The sequence below is a fragment of the Haliotis asinina genome, chromosome 16, assembly GCF_037392515.1.
Source record: "Haliotis asinina isolate JCU_RB_2024 chromosome 16, JCU_Hal_asi_v2, whole genome shotgun sequence".
NCBI classification, from domain to species: Eukaryota; Metazoa; Mollusca; class Gastropoda; order Lepetellida; family Haliotidae; genus Haliotis; species Haliotis asinina.
In genome coordinates this window covers 3,942,304-3,962,996 of record NC_090295.1, presented here as the reverse complement: position 1 = coordinate 3,962,996, position 20,693 = coordinate 3,942,304, and the positions used below count along the sequence as shown (strand labels likewise).

Below are 20,693 nucleotides of genomic sequence, written 5' to 3'. Positions count from 1 at the left end.
AAGCAAGAAGACAAAGTCATCAATATCCCCTCAATGGCAAAATGCTCTTCATGGATATGTATACTAGTTATGATGACGTCAAATGTCTTGGCAAAGTGGAAGGTGAGTATTGAAAATATCTTATTCAGAATTCTAAAACTACCAAACTTACACCACCGGACCAATCTATGTGCTACGTTAGGTGAAGATATATTGAACGGTTTTACAGTTCTGCTCCGGAAAGAAACACTACTACAAAATTCATTAAAGTCGAAGTTATATTATGGAAATATTTAGTTCAGATTTCCCAAACTATCAAAATGCACCAACACACCACCAGATCTATCTATGTGCCAAGTTTGGAGATGAAGAGCATACCCACCAAATTCAGTCAAAGTCAATCTTTTATCCGCGGAAACAAAATATAATTCTATTCAGAATTCCAAAACTACCAAAGGGACCACTACACCACCAGATCTATCTATGTGCCAAGTTGGGTGAAGAAATAGAGAACAGTTTTGAAGTTCTGCTCTGGAAATGACAAACGCGCGACGCACGGGCGGACGGACGGAGCCCATTTTACTTCTGAATATATTTTTCTCTTTCTAATTTTAATTTGGGACAAATAAATAAACAATAAAATTCATCACCAATATTATTTAAGTTGCACAAAGTACACTTGCTGGGATTCGTCGCCATCTACCTGTCTCGATTGGGAGGAAATGAATGCAAGTTATTTCTTTTTTTTTTATCAAGTTATTATTTTGCAGAAAATTGAGGTATGGTTCAAATTGGAGAGATGGATTTTTGAAAATGTTACAAGTGGTTGCTTTGGAGGAGGTTTCAATTGTTGAAATCCATGCACACTTTGGATGATTTTCCCGACTGGTAAAAGTTTAGTCCCAAGGCATACCATTCTGCTTTTAAGAACATTTACAATAGGGAATGTACTACCAAGCTCGCCATAAAACATGAAGTTCGGTGTACTTTCATGAGTGATACTAAATTTTTGAGAAAGCGTAGATGAACATTTTCAAAGGAAGAGGTGTTCTCAAAGCCCAAACCTCACATCCATATAAAGGAATAGGGGTAACTATGCAATCAAACAGTTTCAAATGACAAGCAGTGGAAAGTTTTCTATCTAGGTTTAATACGAAAAACATTGCTCGTGTTGCCTTTTCCACCAGTGTACGTTTGGTTTTAGTAAATTTGCTATTCTTTTGTAGTGTAATGCCAAGACAGGGATAACAATCAACATTGTCCAGGATATTATCTCCAATATTGAAACGTCATTTGTATTCTTTTGGGAATCCCCCGAAAATAAGAATTTTGTATTTGGATGTGTTAATTTTAAGCTTCCATATTTTACAGTAATTATGAAAAGAATCTAACATGTTTTGTAAATCACAGGGGTCTGAGGATATAAGGAAGGTGTCAGTAGTATACAGCAATACGGAAAGTGTAATGAGCGTACGTAAACGGTTGTGGAAATCACCGGCTTTAAGTTGTAAACCACAGCATGAGTCTGAGACTAAATCATCTTCGAAATGATTAAGAAATAATGAAAACAAGGAGTGAGATAAAGCCAAGAGCGGGGATGGGATGTGTTGACAGGAGAGAGAATGTACAAAGATAACAACATATATACGAAGCCAATAAAATCGAACTAATGTACCATGTAAACAATTCATTATAAAGACAAAGTCAAGAGCTGGCATTGGGATGTCCTGAAGGACAAAGATAACACCATGATGGAAACCGATTAGGCACTTCACTAAGCATCCGAACACTGTCAACACTTCTCAAAACCAGAACACTGTCAACACTTCACAAGCATACGAACACCGTTACCACTTCACAAAGCTTCCGAACATTGTCAACGCTTCACAAATTCCAGAACACTGTCAACACTTCACAAAGTAACAGAACTCGGTGAACCATTGGGTGAAGGCACCACCCAAGATATGATCTGTAAGAGTGTTCGATGTGCTGTAGAGTCTGTTTACTGCTAACAGACCTGCTGCCTCTCGTACACCTCCATCCCCAATTACCACACCACAGGAGTAGGGAGCGACATACGCGAGCTCTAGGGCCTGATTTCGTCTTTAATTTTAGTTAACCCGACCATGAATCTTACATGGGAAGAAGACAAAGAAAACTACATAGTTAATACAAATGAAAAGACAACTGTAACTGAAAGCGTCATCAATTTGTGCCTTGCTATAAATAATCTTTGATCTGCTGTCACTGGACGGCTTAATACGTTCACCCACACAACAATTTAACAATCGGTTTTCAGTCCGTCTTTCCAGGCAGATTGGTGCACTCAGTGTATATAAATAGGCAGCTATAGGTTTGCAGATTATCTCTATCGCTCCGTTTCAGTGTTGCTATTTGCAGCAGGTATGGCAATGTATATGTTAATTCCTACAACGAACTCACTGTTTCCCGCAAAATGACTATGGAATAATTACATTTCGTTTGAATGGGTTACAGTGGATGTCCCAGATGTTTCAAAGATGATTTTAAATAGTTGAATCATGCATTCACTGAGGTAAACATGCATGCTGTTTTATTCTATTGACTAGTATGACCGACGCGCCTTTTCAATGAAACAATTCGCAGTGTCAATGTGTAGGGACTGTGATAGTCTCACCTTGCCAACGGGTCTGCGATAGTCTCACCTTGTCAGCAAGTCTGTGAGAGTCTCACCTTTTGAAGATGACGACAAGATGGCTGAGTGAGATCAACAGCTGTAAATTGGTTTTCTGCCAGGTGTTACTTACAGCTGCAGCTGGAAGTGGAAATCACATTAGACCCAACATTGTCCTCATATTGGCTGATGATTTAGGTGAGTATCTGATACTGGCTCACTATATAGGTGAGTGTCTGATAATAGCTAATGATTTAGGTGAGCATCTTATACTGGGAGATGGTTATGTGTGTATCTTACAGTGGCTGATGATTTAGGTGAGTATGTTACAGTGGATGATGGTTTAGGTGAATATCTTATACTGACTGATGACTTAGGTGAGTATCTTATACTGGGAGATGATTTAAGTGAGTATCTTATACTGGCTGATGATTTAGGCGAGTATGTGATCCTGGCTAATGATTTAGGTATCTTGTACTGAAAGATGATTTAGGTGATTATCTTGTACTGGGAGATGATTTAGGTGAGTTACTGGCTGATAACTGAGGTGAGTATCTTATACTGGCTAATGGTTTAGGTGAGTATCTGATACTGGTTGATGTTTTAGGTGAGTATGAATCAGCAGGTAACATGTCCACATGACCCCCATGTGCAAGTAACATCACCACGCGACCACTATGCAGGTATCAAGGGACTTCGTGCATTGGTTATTCACCCCATGATTCCGAATGAAGAACTTATGGCCGTCTATAGCTAACACGTTTGTGACTCCACGTGAAAACATCCACAAGATTCTATGAGGGGACATCCTCGTCAGAAAACAAAATGACCTTCCATGTAACCATTACACATTTACACACTTGATTTAAAACATTCAGCATGTAATCTCTATATTGGCGCCGGTTATGGGCCACAACTGAGTATATTCTCGCCACACTTTCTCCTGCAGGATGGAACGATGTTGGCTACCACAACCCCGACATGAAGACGCCCAGCATCGACCGGCTGGCGGCACAAGGCGTCAAGCTGAACCAATCCTATACACAGTCTGTATGTACACCGTGAGTTCAGTGATGTAGAGAGCTGAACCAGTCCTATACACAGTCTGTATGTACACCGTGAGTTCAGTGATGTAGTGGGTTGAACCAGTCCTATACACAGTCTGTATGTACACCGTGAGTACAGTGATGTAGTGAGCTGAACCAATCCTATACACAGTCTGTATGTACACCGTGAGTTCAGTGATGTAGTGGGTTGAACCAGTCCTATACACAGTCTGTATGTACACCGTGAGTACAGTGATGTAGAGAGTTGAACCAGTCCTATACACAGTCTGTATGTACACCGTGAGTTCAGTGATGTAGTGAGTTGAACCAGTCCTATACACAGTCTGTATGTACACCGTGAGTACAGTGATGTAGTGAGCTGAACAAATCCTATACACAGTCTGTATGTACACCGTGAGTTCAGTGATGTAGTGAGTTGAACCACTCCTATACACAGTCTGTATGTACACCGTGAGTACAGTGATGTAGTGAGCTGAACCAGTCCTATACACAGTCTGTATGTACACCGTGAGTACAGTGATGTAGAGAGTTGAACCAGTCCTATACACAGTCTGTATGTACACCGTGAGTACAGTGATGTAGTGAGTTGAACCAGTCCTATACACAGTCTGTATGTACACCGTGAGTACAGTGATGTAGTGAGCTGAACCAATCCTATACACAGTCTGTATGTACACCGTGAGTTCAGTGATGTAGTGGGTTGAACCAGTCCTACACACAGTCTGTATGTACACCGTGAGTACAGTGATGTAGAGAGTTGAACCAGTCCTATACACAGTCTGTATGTAAAACCGTGAGTTCAGTGATGTAGAGAGTTGAACCAGTCCTATACACAGTCTGTATGTACACCGTGAGTTCAGTGATGTAGAGAGTGGAACCAGTCCTATACACAGTCTGTATGTACACCGTGAGTACAGTGATGTAGTGAGTTGAACCAGTCCTATACACAGTCTGTATGTACACCGTGAGTACAGTGATGTAGTGAGCTGAACCAGTCCTATACACAGTCTCTATGTACACCGTGAGTACAGTGATGTAGTGAGCTGAACCAGTCCTATACACAGTCTAAATGTACACCGTGAGTACAGTGATGTAGTGAGCTGAACCAGTCCTATACACAGTCTGTATGTACACCGTGAGTACAGTGATGTAGTGAGCTGAACCAGTCCTATACACAGTCTGTATGTACACCGTGAGTACAGTGATCTAGTGAGCTGAACCAGTCCTATACACAGTCTGTATGTACACCGTGAGTACAGTGATGTAGTGAGCTAAACCAGTCCTATACACAGTCTATATGTACACCGAGAGTTCAGTGATGTAGTGAGCTAAACCAGTCCTATACACAGTCTATATGTACACCGTGAGTACAGTGATGTAGTGAGTTGAACCAGTCCTATACACAGTCTGTATGTATACCGTGAGTACAGTGATGTAGTGAGTTGAACCAGTCCTATACACAGTCTGTATGTACACCGTGAGTACAGTGATGTAGTGAGTTGAACCAGTCCTATACACAGTCTGTATGTAAACCGTGAGTACAGTGATGTAGTGAGCTGAACCAGTCCTATACACAGTCTGTATGTACACCGAGAGTACAGTGATGTAGTGAGTTGAACCAGTCCTATACACAGTCTGTATGTACACCGAGAGTACAGTGATGTAGTGAGTTGAACCACTCCTATACACAGTCTGTATGTAAACCGTGAGTACAGTGATCTAGTGAGTTGAACCACTCCTATACACAGTCTATATGTACACCGTGAGTACAGTGATGTAGTGAGCTGAACCAGTCCTATACACAGTCTGTATGTATACCGTGAGTACAGTGATGTAGTGAGTTGAACCAGTCCTATACACAGTCTGTATGTACACCGTGAGTACAGTGATGTAGTGAGCTGAACCAGTCCTATACACAGTCTATATGTAAACCGTGAGTACAGTGATGTAGTGAGTTAAACCAGTCCTATACACAGTCTGTATGTACACCGAGAGTACAGTGATGTAGTGAGTTGAACCACTCCTATACACAGTCTATATGTACACCGTGAGTAAAGTGATGTAGTGAGCTGAACCACTCCTATACACAGTCTGTATGTAAACCGAGAGTTCAGTGATGTAGTAAGTTGAACCAGTCCTATACACAGTCTGTATGTACACCGTGAGTACAGTGATTTATTGAGCTCAACCAGTCCTATACACAGTCTATATGTACACCGAGAGTTCAGTGATGTAGTGAGTTAAACCAGTCCTATACACAATCTGTATGTAAACCGAGAGTACAGTGATGTAGTGAGCTCAACCAGTCCTATACACAGTCTGTATGTAAACCGAGAGTTCAGTGATGTAGTGAGTTGAACCAGTCCTATACACAGTCTGTATGGACACCGTGAGTACAGTGATGTAGTGAGTTGAACCAGTCCTATACACAGTCTGTATGGACACCGTGAGTACAGTGATGTAGTGAGCTCAACCAGTCCTATACACAGTCTATATGTACACCGAGAGTTCAGTGATGTAGTGAGTTAAACCAGTTCTATACACAGTCTATGTGTACACCATGAGATTAGTGATGTAGTGAGTTGAACCAGTCCTATGCACAGTCTGTATGTACACCGTGAGTACAGTGATGTAGTGAGTTGAACCAGTCCTATACACAGTCTGTATGGACACCGTGAGTACAGTGATGTAGTGAGCTCAACCAGTCCTATACACAGTCTATATGTACACCGAGAGTTCAGTGATGTAGTGAATTAAACCAGTTCTATACACAGTCTATGTGTACACCATGAGATTAGTGATGTAATGACTTGAACCAGCCCTATACACAGCCTGTGTGTAGACAATGAGATTAGTGTTGTGAGTTGAACCGGTCCTATACACAGTTTATATGTACACCGTGAGTTCAGTGATGTAGTGAGTTGAACCAGTCCTATACACAGCCTATGTGTACACCATGAGATGAGTGATGTAGTGAGTTGAACCAGTCCTATGCACAGTCTGTATGTACACCGTGAGTACAGTGATGTAGTGAGCTGAACCAATCCTATACACAGTCTGTATGTACACCGTGAGTTCAGTGATGTAGAGAGCTGAACCAGTCCTATACACAGTCTGTATGTACACCGTGAGTTCAGTGATGTAGTGGGTTGAACCAGTCCTATACACAGTCTGTATGTACACCGTGAGTACAGTGATGTAGTGAGTTGAACCAGTCCTATACACAGTCTGTATGTACACCGTGAGTACAGTGATGTAGTGAGCTGAACCAATCCTATACACAGTCTGTATGTACACCGTGAGTTCAGTGATGTAGTGGGTTGAACCAGTCCTATACACAGTCTGTATGTACACCGTGAGTACAGTGATGTAGAGAGTTGAACCAGTCCTATACACAGTCTGTATGTAAAACCGTGAGTTCAGTGATGTAGAGAGTTGAACCAGTCCTATACACAGTCTGTATGTACACCGTGAGTTCAGTGATGTAGAGAGTTGAACCAGTCCTATACACAGTCTGTATGTACACCGTGAGTACAGTGATGTAGTGAGTTGAACCAGTCCTATACACAGTCTGTATGTACACCGTGAGTACAGTGATGTAGTGAGCTGAACCAATCCTATACACAGTCTGTATGTACACCGTGAGTTCAGTGATGTAGTGGGTTGAACCAGTCCTATACACAGTCTTTATGTACACCGTGAGTACAGTGATGTAGAGAGTTGAACCAGTCCTATACACAGTCTGTATGTAAAACCGTGAGTTCAGTGATGTAGAGAGTTGAACCAGTCCTATACACAGTCTGTATGTACACCGTGAGTTCAGTGATGTAGAGAGTTGAACCAGTCCTATACACAGTCTGTATGTACACCGTGAGTACAGTGATGTAGTGAGTTGAACCAGTCCTATACACAGTCTGTATGTACACCGTGAGTACAGTGATGTAGTGAGCTGAACCACTCCTATACACAGTCTGTATGTACACCGTGAGTACAGTGATGTAGTGAGCTGAACCAGTCCTATACACAGTCTATATGTACACCGTGAGTACAGTGATGTAGTGAGCTGAACCAGTCCTATACACAGTCTGTATGTACACCGTGAGTACAGTGATGTAGTGAGCTGAACCAGTCCTATACACAGTCTGTATGTACACCGTGAGTACAGTGATCTGGTGAGCTGAACCAATCCTATACACAGTCTATATGTACACCGTGAATACAGTGATGTAGTGAGCTAAACCAGTCCTATACACAGTCTATATGTACACCGAGAGTTCAGTGATGTAGTGAGCTAAACCAGTCCTATACACAGTCTATATGTACACCGTGAGTACAGTGATGTAGTGAGTTGAACCAGTCCTATACACAGTCTGTATGTACACCGTGAGTACAGTGATGTAGTGAGTTGAACCAGTCCTATACACAGTCTGTATGTAAACCGTGAGTACAGTGATGTAGTGAGCTGAACCAGTCCTATACACAGTGTGTATGTACACCGAGAGTACAGTGATGTAGTGAGTTGAACCAGTCCTATACACAGTCTGTATGTACACCGAGAGTACAGTGATGTAGTGAGTTGAACCACTCCTATACACAGTCTGTATGTAAACCGTGAGTACAGTGATGTAGTGAGTTGAACCACTCCTATACACAGTCTATATGTACACCGTGAGTACAGTGATGTAGTGAGCTGAACCAGTCCTATACACAGTCTGTATGTATACCGTGAGTACAGTGATGTAGTGAGTTGAACCAGTCCTATACACAGTCTGTATGTACACCGTGAGTACAGTGATGTAGTGAGCTGAACCAGTCCTATACACAGTCTATATGTAAACCGTGATTACAGTGATGTAGTGAGTTAAACCAGTCCTATACACAGTCTGTATGTACACCGAGAGTACAGTGATGTAGTGAGTTGAACCAGTCCTATACACAGTCTGTATGTACACCGTGAGTAAAGTGATGTAGTGAGCTGAACCACTCCTATACACAGTCTGTATGTAAACCGAGAGTTCAGTGATGTAGTGAGTTGAACCAGTCCTATACACAGTCTGTATGTACACCGTGAGTACAGTGATGTATTGAGCTCAACCAGTCCTATACACAGTCTATATGTACACCGAGAGTTCAGTGATGTAGTGAGTTAAACCAGTCCTATACACAGTCTGTATGTAAACCGAGAGTACAGTGATGTAGTGAGCTCAACCAGTCCTATACACAGTCTGTATGTAAACCGAGAGTTCAGTGATGTAGTGAGTTGAACCAGTCCTATACACAGTCTGTATGGACACCGTGAGTACAGTGATGTAGTGAGCTGAACCAGTCCTATACACAGTCTGTATGGACACCGTGAGTACAGTGATGTAGTGAGCTGAACCAGTCCTATACACAGTCTATATGTACACCGAGAGTTCAGTGATGTAGTGAGTTAAACCAGTTCTATACACAGTCTATGTGTACACCATGAGATTAGTGATGTAATGACTTGAACCAGCCCTATACACAGCCTGTGTGTAGACAATGAGATTAGTGTTGTGAGTTGAACCGGTCCTATACACAGTTTATATGTACACCGTGAGTTCAGTGATGTAGTGAGTTGAACCAGTCCTATACACAGCCTATGTGTACACCATGAGATGAGTGCTGTAGTGAGTTGAATCAGTCCTATACACAGTCTATATGTACACCACGACATTAGTGCTGTAGTGAGTTGAACCAGTCCTATACACAGTCTGTATGTACACCGAGAGTACAGTGATGTAGTGAGTTGAACCACTCCTATACACAGTCTGTATGTAAACCGTGAGTACAGTGATCTAGTGAGTTGAACCACTCCTATACACAGTCTATATGTACACCGTGAGTACAGTGATGTAGTGAGCTGAACCAGTCCTATACACAGTCTGTATGTATACCGTGAGTACAGTGATGTAGTGAGTTGAACCAGTCCTATACACAGTCTGTATGTACACCGTGAGTACAGTGATGTAGTGAGCTGAACCAGTCCTATACACAGTCTATATGTAAACCGTGAGTACAGTGATGTAGTGAGTTAAACCAGTCCTATACACAGTCTGTATGTACACCGAGAGTACAGTGATGTAGTGAGTTGAACCACTCCTATACACAGTCTATATGTACACCGTGAGTAAAGTGATGTAGTGAGCTGAACCACTCCTATACACAGTCTGTATGTAAACCGAGAGTTCAGTGATGTAGTGAGTTGAACCAGTCCTATACACAGTCTGTATGTACACCGTGAGTACAGTGATGTATTGAGCTCAACCAGTCCTATACACAGTCTATATGTACACCGAGAGCTCAGTGATGTAGTGAGTTAAACCAGTCCTATACACAGTCTGTATGTAAACCGAGAGTACAGTGATGTAGTGAGCTGAACCAGTCCTATACACAGTCTGTATGTAAACCGAGAGTACAGTGATGTAGTGAGCTCAACCAGTCCTATACACAGTCTGTATGTAAACCGAGAGTTCAGTGATGTAGTGAGTTGAACCAGTCCTATACACAGTCTGTATGGACACCGTGAGTACAGTGATGTAGTGAGCTGAACCAGTCCTATACACAGTCTGTATGGACACCGTGAGTACAGTGATGTAGTGAGCTGAACCAGTCCTATACACAGTCTATATGTACACCGAGAGTTCAGTGATGTAGTGAGTTAAACCAGTTCTATACACAGTCTATGTGTACACCATGAGATTAGTGATGTAATGACTTGAACCAGCCCTATACACAGCCTGTGTGTAGACAATGAGATTAGTGTTGTGAGTTGAACCGGTCCTATACACAGTTTATATGTACACCGTGAGTTCAGTGATGTAGTGAGTTGAACCAGTCCTATACACAGCCTATGTGTACACCATGAGATGAGTGATGTAGTGAGTTGAATCAGTCCTATACACAGTCTATATGTACACCACGACATTAGTGCTGTAGTGAGTTGAACCAGTCCTATGCACAGTCTATATGTACACCGTCAGTTCAGTGATGTAGGGAGTTGAACCAGTCCTATACACAGTCTATATGGACACCATGAGATTAGTGCTGTAGTGAGTTGAACCAGTCCTATACACAGTCTGTATGTACACCATGAGTACAGTGGTGTAAAAAGTTGCATCAAGTTGAGAGAATATTTTGCAGAACGTTAATCACGTTGGTAACGCGATGGTGATAAATCAGAATAAACTGACAGTGGGATTTATATACCTTCGAGTGGAATCTGAGTTTTGGCTTTGATCTTTCCCATGGAAACCGATTCAGAATTTGTTCATTTAAGAATGAAGTGATTAGAGGAGGACACAACGCCTTCTTCATAATTCATCTATAGCGCTTCTATTTTATGGGTAAACAGACCCGGGAGTAAATGAAAAAGATAGGCCTGTTTGTGAGGCCTATTCTGAAAAATTTCCCAGTTGATTGTCCGATTCCTTCTACATAATGAAGAAGTGTTTATGTACTTTGGGATGACCTCATCTCTCGGTCTGATCATGGTACTGTCACAGACTAAATCGTTTCAATGAGTTTCTTTAAAACTTCATTTATTCCTACGATCTATTTGGTTCAATATATGTCCAAAGTTCACCGAAATTTTATCCCCTTTGTTTATGTAATGTATTCAACAAACATTCGGTGTATCCTCTCTTATCTTAAACCCCCTGTGGGCAGGAGCCGTAATTCTCAAACGCTATCAACACATGTCAGTTAACACCTCGGCGAATCTGGGCCAGTGACCTTGCACAATGTGGCGTAATAGCGTCGGGTTTTTATACACAATGGCACAGTGCCAAGACCTTCGCCCAGCCTACGACTGCCGACTTCTGAAGTGTATGTGACAGAGCGGGTCTCCACATCGGGAACACTGGCCACCCAGTCCCAATGTGCGTTCTGTTACATATTTATCAATGTATATACCCTTTCGATCATCATTCGACCAAACAATAATAAAACGTGGCTGCTGATGTCTTCATCTCTACCGACGACTCTTGTCTTCCCTCTGTCTCTTGTTCACTATCCTGGATTACCACTCGAGAGCAAACACAACGGACACTCATGGACAGTACTTACAAAACACCTCGCCTTTCCTGTTCAGGGAACATAAACAAACAGCGAGGGTACCTCACCCCATGGTCCCCAAGAGACCAGTGAACAACGCATTTATCATACCTAACACCTGGTGTTAATTTTGAACTGTTTGAAGCATGGGTAACATACTGGCAGTGCCCCGTGTCTCACCAAAGTAACATACTGACAGCGCCCTGTGTTTCATCACAGTAACGTATTAAACACCTCCTTGTGTTTCGACACAGTAACATACTGACAGCTCCCTATGATGCAACACAGTAAAATTTTGACGGTTCCCCGTCTTTCACCACAATATCATATTGACAGCTCCCTGTGTGTCAACACAGTAACATACTGATAGCCTTCCGTGTGTCATCACAGTAACACACTGACAACTGTCTGTGTTACATCACAGTAACACACTGACAACTGTCTGTGTTTCATCACAGTAATATTGACAGCTCCCTGTGTTTCTTTTATTCCAGCACAGTGTTCTGTTAGCGATTGACAACGCCTGCCTCCCCACGCAACACCGGCTGCTAAGCGAGGATCTCCGACAGCATGGCTACTCCACACACCTAGTTGGCAAGTAAGACATGACTAAAAAGCGATCATTTACTGGCCATCTAAGATCTAGCAGATCACGACCACACTCATTAGTCAATATACATCTGGCGAACTGTTTTGATAGAAATCAGCCAAATCTACGTTTTCTCAGTTTTGCAAATATTCGAAATAGTTTTTGTTTCGTCTCGAAATGTTTCTGACAATATGTTGAGTCTACACCATGAAGGTTACCCCATATGGCTTACACCATAGGGTTTACATCATATGGCTTACTCCATGTGGGTTAGAAAATGTCGGTTACTCCATGTGGGGTACTCCATATGAGTTACAGATGTGGGTTACATAATATGACTTACACCATGTGGGTTACATCATGTGAGTGACACCATGTGGGTTACACTATGTGAGTTACATCATGTTACTCCATATTGCTTACACCATGTGGGTTACACCATATGGCTTACACCATGTGGGTTACACCATGTGAGTGACACTATGTGGGTTACACCATGTAGGTTACACCATGTGAGTGACACTATGTGGGTTACACCATGTAGGTTACACCATGTGAGTTACACGATGTGGCTTACACCCTTTGGTCTACACCGTGTGGATTACACCATGTGGGTTAAACCACGAGAATAACACCATAGGGGTTACGCCATGTGAGTTACACCATGTGATTTAAACGATATGAGTTCCGCCATGGGGTGTACTGGAGGGTGCACTATGTGAATATGTCATTCGGTCATGTGTGATTTATTTTGGCCATACCTGTTTAGACCACGCCATACAGCTTGAATGTTTTTGCACTAAGCAAACAAATAAATACACTAAAACGTAATAAAGTCGATATGTTTTAAACAATGCAGGACGTGTTTGTTTCAGATGAGTCCGAGTTCTCCGGGCACCCCTTCCTGGATCTCCGTGACGACATCCATCCAGCCTGGACGTCGTCCCGCGACATCTGCTACTCCACAGTAGTCACTCTGCTAACTACTTTAACCCGATATGGACAAATTCTTACATTTCATTGTTGTACATACTATAATGGTATTTCAATTCTTTTAAAATATTTGAAGACTGAATAATTCAGCACAATCTTTGATGTACGGTAGCTTTTCAAAACGTTTCGACGGTAATCCAGTTATAAATCAACGAATTGGTAAAACTTACAAACAATTTTGTATTGTATTATAAGGATCACATAGTTGATACTCCTGTTTCAGCACATGTTTACAGATCGGGCCATTGACGTGATTAATGAGCACAATACTTCTATACCTCTGTTCTTGTATCTGGCTCTTCAGAAACCATATTTCCCTCTACAGGTACCACAGTGTCCACACCTAGAAATACCTGGTTAAACTCTCAATACAAAATCCTGAATAGGGACTCAATTTAATCCATGTTTATAGTCCGTTTGGCACCAAAGCGGACCGATGAATTGCAGTCTAGCTCGAAAAACCAATAAACATAACATACACAATGAAACGCTGATCATAATCAAAACATAATACCAACTCTGTGAGGTTTTCGCAGAATATTTTTCCTTAAAATAAAAAAAGTTGTTTAACAAACTATCATTAAAATATTGACACAGTTCACCACTTGTCACGAGGAAGGAGTGCAGAGACAGGGACAGCCAGAGTAATGAATAAATAACTTTACCAACACATGATGTTTTTCTCCTAATTATACCCGTGAACATGTCATGGAACATGCATCTAAATCTGAGCCAGCTCCTCGTATAAAAGCTCTTGCTGAGAAACACATCCGAAGTCTACAGTGGACTGATGCTATGCAGATTTACACTGACGGGTCTAAGTGGCCAGTGTCCGGTCATGTTGGTGCAGGAATCTTCATAGCTATTGATCAAAGAGAGATTTCACTCCGATTGGCTGATCACTTGTCAGTATTTTCTGCTGAACTTGCGGCCATCATTGTATCTTTGAGTTGGATTCATTTTTTGAGACCTGTAAGATCGGTCATTTTTAATGATTCTGTCAGTGCTTTACAAGCAATTCAGACAGGCTCCTCTTCAGCAAGGCAAGATTTGATCAAAATTATACATTGTACTTGATCTCTTTAATGACTTAAGTAAAGATCTTTTAGACGTTGAATTTTCATGGATACCGGCCTATGTTGGGATATTTGGAAATGAAAAAGCTGACAGATTGGTAAAAGCTACATTAGACTTTGGTGAATCGGAACAGGATGAGTCCATATTACCGTCTGCTGCTGAATTATGCACCATCAGTAAGTTCTGTCTTCAGGCGGAATGGCAACAGAGATGGTCCTCATCCTTAAGAGGACGCTATCTCAATGGCATCGAGCCTTTTCTAACAAAGTCAAAATTATCCAGAGGCAACCGTAGAGAAGAGGTGATATTAACCAGACTTCGTCTTGGGCACTGTGGTCTTGGTGCCAATCTAAATGTTATTGATAAACTTTTAAGATATTTCTCCAAATTGCACTTTGTGTCATCAGCTACATAATGTGGCACATTATTTACTGCATTGCCAAAAGTACGTCACTCAACGTTAGACAATGGTGGAATCAGGACTTCACATCAGTCAATATGGATATCTGAATTTGTGGACTGTTGTGTTCACGGAATATCGCCCGTACTGATGTTCAGAATGTTCTTCTTGCTTATATTAAAGCTTGTGGCAGTTTTGATACTTTATAAACGTTTAGGGAATTAGCAAACCTTTGTGATGGGCAAGGTGTAAATGGGCCTAGCTGCCGAACACCCATCAAAACTTAAATTATCTATCTATCTGTCCGGGTGCTATTGAGTATTTGAAGCACGGGAATACATTTGGAACCGATGCCACCGTATCCCCGTGCTTCAAATACTCAACAGCACAATATGATGTTTATCTCCTACTTGTGAGTGAGTGTGTCTGTTTTGGCGTTATGTGAGACACTTTATCGACTAGGCTACTCCACTGGCAATATGAATTTCCTTTGTGATCATGAAGTCTTTTATCTTATCTATATCATATTCTTAGTTCTTCAACAAATTGCTAACGTGTTGAATGTTATGTTTTTAATCTTCATTCTTTCAGTCTGTATTCCCAACTATCACTGAATAACAGCGAAAGGGCAGTGTTAAACCATCGTCACTCTCTCAATGGGGCGGTGGGGTAGTCCCTTAAGGCCCGGGTTCGATTCTCAACATAACACAATGTGTGATGATCCTTTCTGGTGTTCCCCGCCCTGATATTGCTGGAATATTACTAAATGGGGCGTGAAACTATACTCATTCTCTAACTGTTTCCAGGTACCGGAGAAGTACTTGAAAATGTACCCGCATGTAATGAAAGAGGGACGAAGGACATATTGTGGTAGGACATAATATGTCATACATACACAACACAGATATAAACATTTGTTGGTTAACATTAATATATTATCATTTATTTTGTTGTTGTTTCTTGTAGGCGGGGTCATTTCTTTTAATTATTGTGTGTGTGTGTGTGTGTGTGTGTGCGTGCGTGCGCGCGTGGTCATCGGAAAGGAAAAAACGTGGTTGATGTCAGTGTCACTGCAGAATTCAAATCAATAAACGTTTGGTGGAGTGACATCACTTAATACCGGACGTTAAATTCATTTCTTTTAATGGATTGTGGGATGGTCCCCGTAATTAAACGTCTGAAGATTTGAAACGATGTTTAGTGAAGGTATGCTTGTTGTGCTTGCTGCGCTTGTTGCAAGTTATGCTCTCTCCACCATTGTTCATTTCACTTACATTTTAAAATGCAAAAAATATATATTAGCACGTTACACATGCTTCTCAGTGCTGGCTGTACAACCGGGGTCACAGTAACCTAGGTTAAGGAGAGCGAATGCTTGGTACACATTCTGTCGTAGTCCTTACCTCCCCTATATCGGTATGTCCGGGGTGGAGAGATCACATGATAACTAACAAGAACATATTTTTTTTGACATAAACTATTACCGCGTAAATGTGTCAAAAACAGCGGATGTCAAAATGATGGCTGACACACTAAAACATCAGGATTTAATTAAGCAAAGTGTGTATGTGAGTGTTAGACTTTTAAAAAAGGTAACAATAAACAAACATGAACAATTATATTTTCTGTTCATAACCAAGTGTGACAAATGTCTGTTCAGTGTGAAGTGTTATCCATTATGTGACAATTATCTGAACACTAGGATGTTTACTGCATGACATGACAAGTATATCTATCGATTGTTATTCGTAATGTGACTGTTCTGCGTGATGTATTTGTTTAATGTCACGTTTTCTCCAACATGTGACAAATATCTGTTCAGTATCCATTGTTATCCATCAAATGACAAGTGGTTGTTCATCACCAACCGTTCTGTGTTTTATGACAAGTATCTGTTCATTATCAAGTGTTTGTGACAAATATCTTTGTGTTTTTTTCTCCATCGTGTAACAAAAATCTGTTCATTATCGATTGTTTTTCACCATGCATCGAGTTTCTGTTGGCAATTAGGTGTTCATTGACCTGAGCCTAGATCTTCGAAGCTCTCTCAGTGAAAGTGCCATACATTAAGATTAATTTACGACTATCTTAGCGCTAAGAGAGTTCCGAACATCTCGGCCCAGGGCCCAAATTTTCGAAGCTCTCCTAGTGCTAAGATAGTCGTAAGTCAATGTTAATGTATTGGTACTATCTTAGCGCTAGGAGAGCCTCGAAAATCTAGGTCCTGGGCTCCGTTCACAAAGCTATCGCAGCACTACAGCTGTCGTAAGTCTGTGTTACATATAGGCGACACGGCAGTGGTAGCACTATTATAGCTTTATGAAACGGGTCCTGTTCTCTAAGGACTTTCAAGTAATTGTATAATTAACTTCAATCAAAAACGATACCAAACACATCTTACCCGATTAGTAATTCTATCTATCCTGCCAACACATATACTTAACATGTCAGAAACAATATAATCTATATCCCTCACATAGGCATGGTGTCGGCTCTGGATGAAAGCGTTGGCAACGTCACTGCGCCTTTGAGGAAAAGCGGCATGATGGAAAACACACTTATACTGTTCCTATCGGACGTAAGTACAAGATGTCGTAAGAGTGACGTTGCATCATTGTGTGTGGACGATGGTGTAGCGTTTCGGTTTTATCGTTCACTGGTCACCATGATGACCCAGTCCTAAAATGCGTGAAGCCCATTTCTGATGTCCCCCGCCGTGGTAGAACTAGATTGTATGAAGCACATTTCTGGTGTCCCCCGCCGTGGTATAACTCTCTGACGTCCATTGTCACATCGTGCTGTCATCAAAGCATATTTAAGGAAAGAACTCTAATTGTCTCGAATAAAATACATCTTGTTTTATTATTTATACAGATACCAATTCAACTCAGACAGTTGCACTACATAGCACCAGATCAATCCGTCCTATGTCAGACAGCCTGACCTCATGATTACTTGAGTGATGAGCATGAGCTTCTGAAGATCAGTTCTTACCCTGATCTTCACGGATCAATTATTTAAGTTGATTGAAAGTACAAACATATCAATGATTCATTACATTTATCATTTCTCTTTATAGAATTGACCTGACATGCGTTTCCATGGCAACAGCTTTCCTCTAAGGGGAGCCAAGCTTTCAAACTGGGAGGATGGTCACCGATCGGTCAGTTTCCTGCACGGTGTGGGGCTGCAGAAGACAGGGATCACATATGACGGGTCAGTTGTTCTGGTGCTGGTCAGTGGTGACGGATCAGTTGAGGAGTTCACATGGGACTTCGGTGTTGTTAATGTCGTTACTGAAGACGTATTTGTAGTAGACTGGTGTACATGCTTGAAGATATACTTGTCAGTTGCTTGGTATAAGAGCGATAAAGCTGATGTCGTTACTGAAGACCTATTTGTAGTAGACTGGTGTATATGCTTGAAGATATACTGGTCAGTTGCTTGGTATAAGAGCTCTAAAGGTGATGTCGTTACTGAAGACGTCTTTGTTGTAGGTTGGTCCACGTCGTGGACTGGCGGCCGACTCTGATGGCAGCGGCGACGGGAGGGGGAGGAACGCCTGGTGAGTTTATACAACAGACACACTCAACATGATCTTGTACCTGGTAAAATCTAATGGCTCCAAGGAACTTAAGCAATGTCTATATTTCTAACTGGCAATTATAGGTTGCCAGGATTGGGTTTATACAGAAGGCACGCTCAACATGACCATGTTGTCTATACTGTATATTATTTCTTTTCATTTTCAAGGGAATGAGAACGCCGTGTCATTGTTTCCATATTGTTTTAATGCTCCTGACGCCTTTGGAATTAGAAACTGCAAAGAACACCTTCACGGAACATTAACATGGAGTTTGTTCACAATGTCTGTTCAGCATTATCCCCCCCCCCCCCCCCCCCCCCAAATAGAAACAAAATGTAATTCGGATTGTGTATGTGGTTGCCCATGATACGTCACCATGACAACGTGGTATTGTTACAGGAGCTGACATAGACGGGATAAATCTCTGGGAGAACATTCGGACCGTGTCGTCATCCCCGAGAAAATCCTAAAGATTTTTTCAAAAGAAAATAAACCATTTTGCGATGACCCCGTCTTGAAACGCTTCACAGTATCTAGATATCTCGATATCAAGTCGGGGGCCATCTCAAAATGTTTATATATTTTTTTCTAAAAATCTTTAATCCTCGCAATGACACGAGGACCTGTGGCAGTGAGCCAATCAGATAGCCGGGGTCAAAGGTTACTTCAAGCCGTGGTGTAACTATTAGATAGACCACGGGTAAGATCAACGACGCCGCCGCCAGGGCATGTACCATTCACCACTGCCTGTTTTCATTATATAAATTGTTATCTCGTCTTCCCTTCTGAGAACTACAATAGACAAGTCTCTGTTGCTTATCTCTTGTTTTACAGATGGCGACTGCAGCAGACAAGTCTTTGTTGTTTAAAAAATGGCGACAAAAACATGTCTCTGTTGTTTTAGATATGGCGACTGCACAGAGCAGCTGTATAACCCCAGAGGTACGACTACAGCATCCACAGCAGCTGTATAACCCGAGAGGTAAGACTACAGCATCCACAACAGCTGTATTACCCGAGAGGTAAGACTACAGCATCCACAGCAGCTGTACAACCCGAGAGGTAAGACTACAGCATCCACAACAGCTGTATTACCCCAGGGGTAAGACTACAGCATCCACAACAGCTGTATTACCCCAGAGGTAAGACTACAACATCCACAACAGCTGTATTACCCCAGAGGTAAGACTACAGCATCCACAGCATCTCTATAACCCCAGAGGTAAGACTACAGCATCCACAACAGCTGTATAACCCGAGAGGTAAGACTACAGCATCCACAACAGCTGTATTACCCGAGAGGTAAGACTACAGCATCCACAACAGCTGTATTACCCCAGAGGTAAGACTACAGCATCCACAACAGCTGTATTACCCCAGAGGTAAGACTACAGCATCCACAACAGCTGTATTACCCCAGAGGTAAGACTACAGCATCCACAACAGCTGTATAACCAGAGAGGTAAGAGTACAACATCCACAACAGCTGTATAACCCGAGAGGTAAGACTACAGCATCCACAACAGCTGTATTACCTGAGAGGTAGGACTACAGCATCCACAACAGCTGTATAACCAGAGAGGTAAGACTACAACATCCACAACAGCTGTATAACAAGAGAGGTAAGACTACAGCATCCACAGCAACTGTATAACCTGAGAGGTAAGACTACAGCATCCACAACAGCTGTATAACCCGAGAGGTAAGACTACAGCATCCACAGCAGCTGTATAACCTGAGAGGTAAGACTACAGCATCCACAGCAGCTGTATAACCAGAGAGGTGAGACTACAGCATCCACAACAGCTGTATAACCCGAGAGGTACGACTACAGCATCCACAACAGCTGTATTACCCGAGAGGTACGACTACAGCATCCACAGCAGCTGTATTACCCGAGAGGTAAGACTACAGCATCCACGGCAGCTGTATAACCCGAGAGGTAAGAAGGCCTTACACAGAACAGCTGTATAACCCGAGAAGTAAGATTGCAATATCCACAACAGTTGTATTACCTGAGAGGTAAGGCGACAGCACAGAGCAGCTGTATTCAACTGAACACGTGAGAGGGAGAGGTGAGAGCTGGTTAAGCAACTGTTTGACCATGTAGGACAGTTTAATACAGAAAAGTTGAAGAACCATGTTGGTAGGTAGGCTCAAAAATACGCATATACGGAGTGAGCTTATGACCCATGGAAAGAGCACTCAGCACACAACGCCGTGCCATATATATACATATATAGCTTAGTGCTCTGCACATTTTGTCCATTAGA

At 41.9% G+C, this 20,693-nt stretch overlaps 1 protein-coding gene and 1 pseudogene across 1 annotated transcript; both read left to right on the top strand.

Moving 5' to 3' along the window:
- The first annotated feature begins 2,357 nt into the window (after nucleotides 1-2,357).
- Nucleotides 2,358-14,027, top strand: LOC137268557 (arylsulfatase B-like). The gene is made up of 4 exons (XM_067803126.1): nucleotides 2,358-2,830; nucleotides 3,582-3,682; nucleotides 12,270-12,373; nucleotides 13,240-14,027. The coding sequence occupies exons 1-4, from the start codon at nucleotides 2,701-2,703 to the stop codon at nucleotides 13,241-13,243; spliced, it is 339 nt and encodes a 112-aa protein (XP_067659227.1). The 5' UTR covers nucleotides 2,358-2,700; the 3' UTR covers nucleotides 13,244-14,027.
- LOC137268770 (arylsulfatase B-like) lies at nucleotides 13,245-18,890 on the top strand (annotated as a pseudogene).
- Nucleotides 18,891-20,693: the final 1,803 nt, after the last annotated feature.

Bases quoted from the DNA above. Each gene is read 5' to 3' on its own strand.
- LOC137268557 (XM_067803126.1), top strand. From the start codon at position 2,701: ATGACGACAAGATGGCTGAGTGAGATCAACAGCTGTAAATTGGTTTTC. The intron at 2,831-3,581 runs GTGAGTATCTGA...TTTCTCCTGCAG, and splicing joins CATATTGGCTGATGATTTAG to GATGGAACGATGTTGGCTAC. The intron at 3,683-12,269 runs GTATGTACACCG...CTTTTATTCCAG, and splicing joins ACCAATCCTATACACAGTCT to CACAGTGTTCTGTTAGCGAT.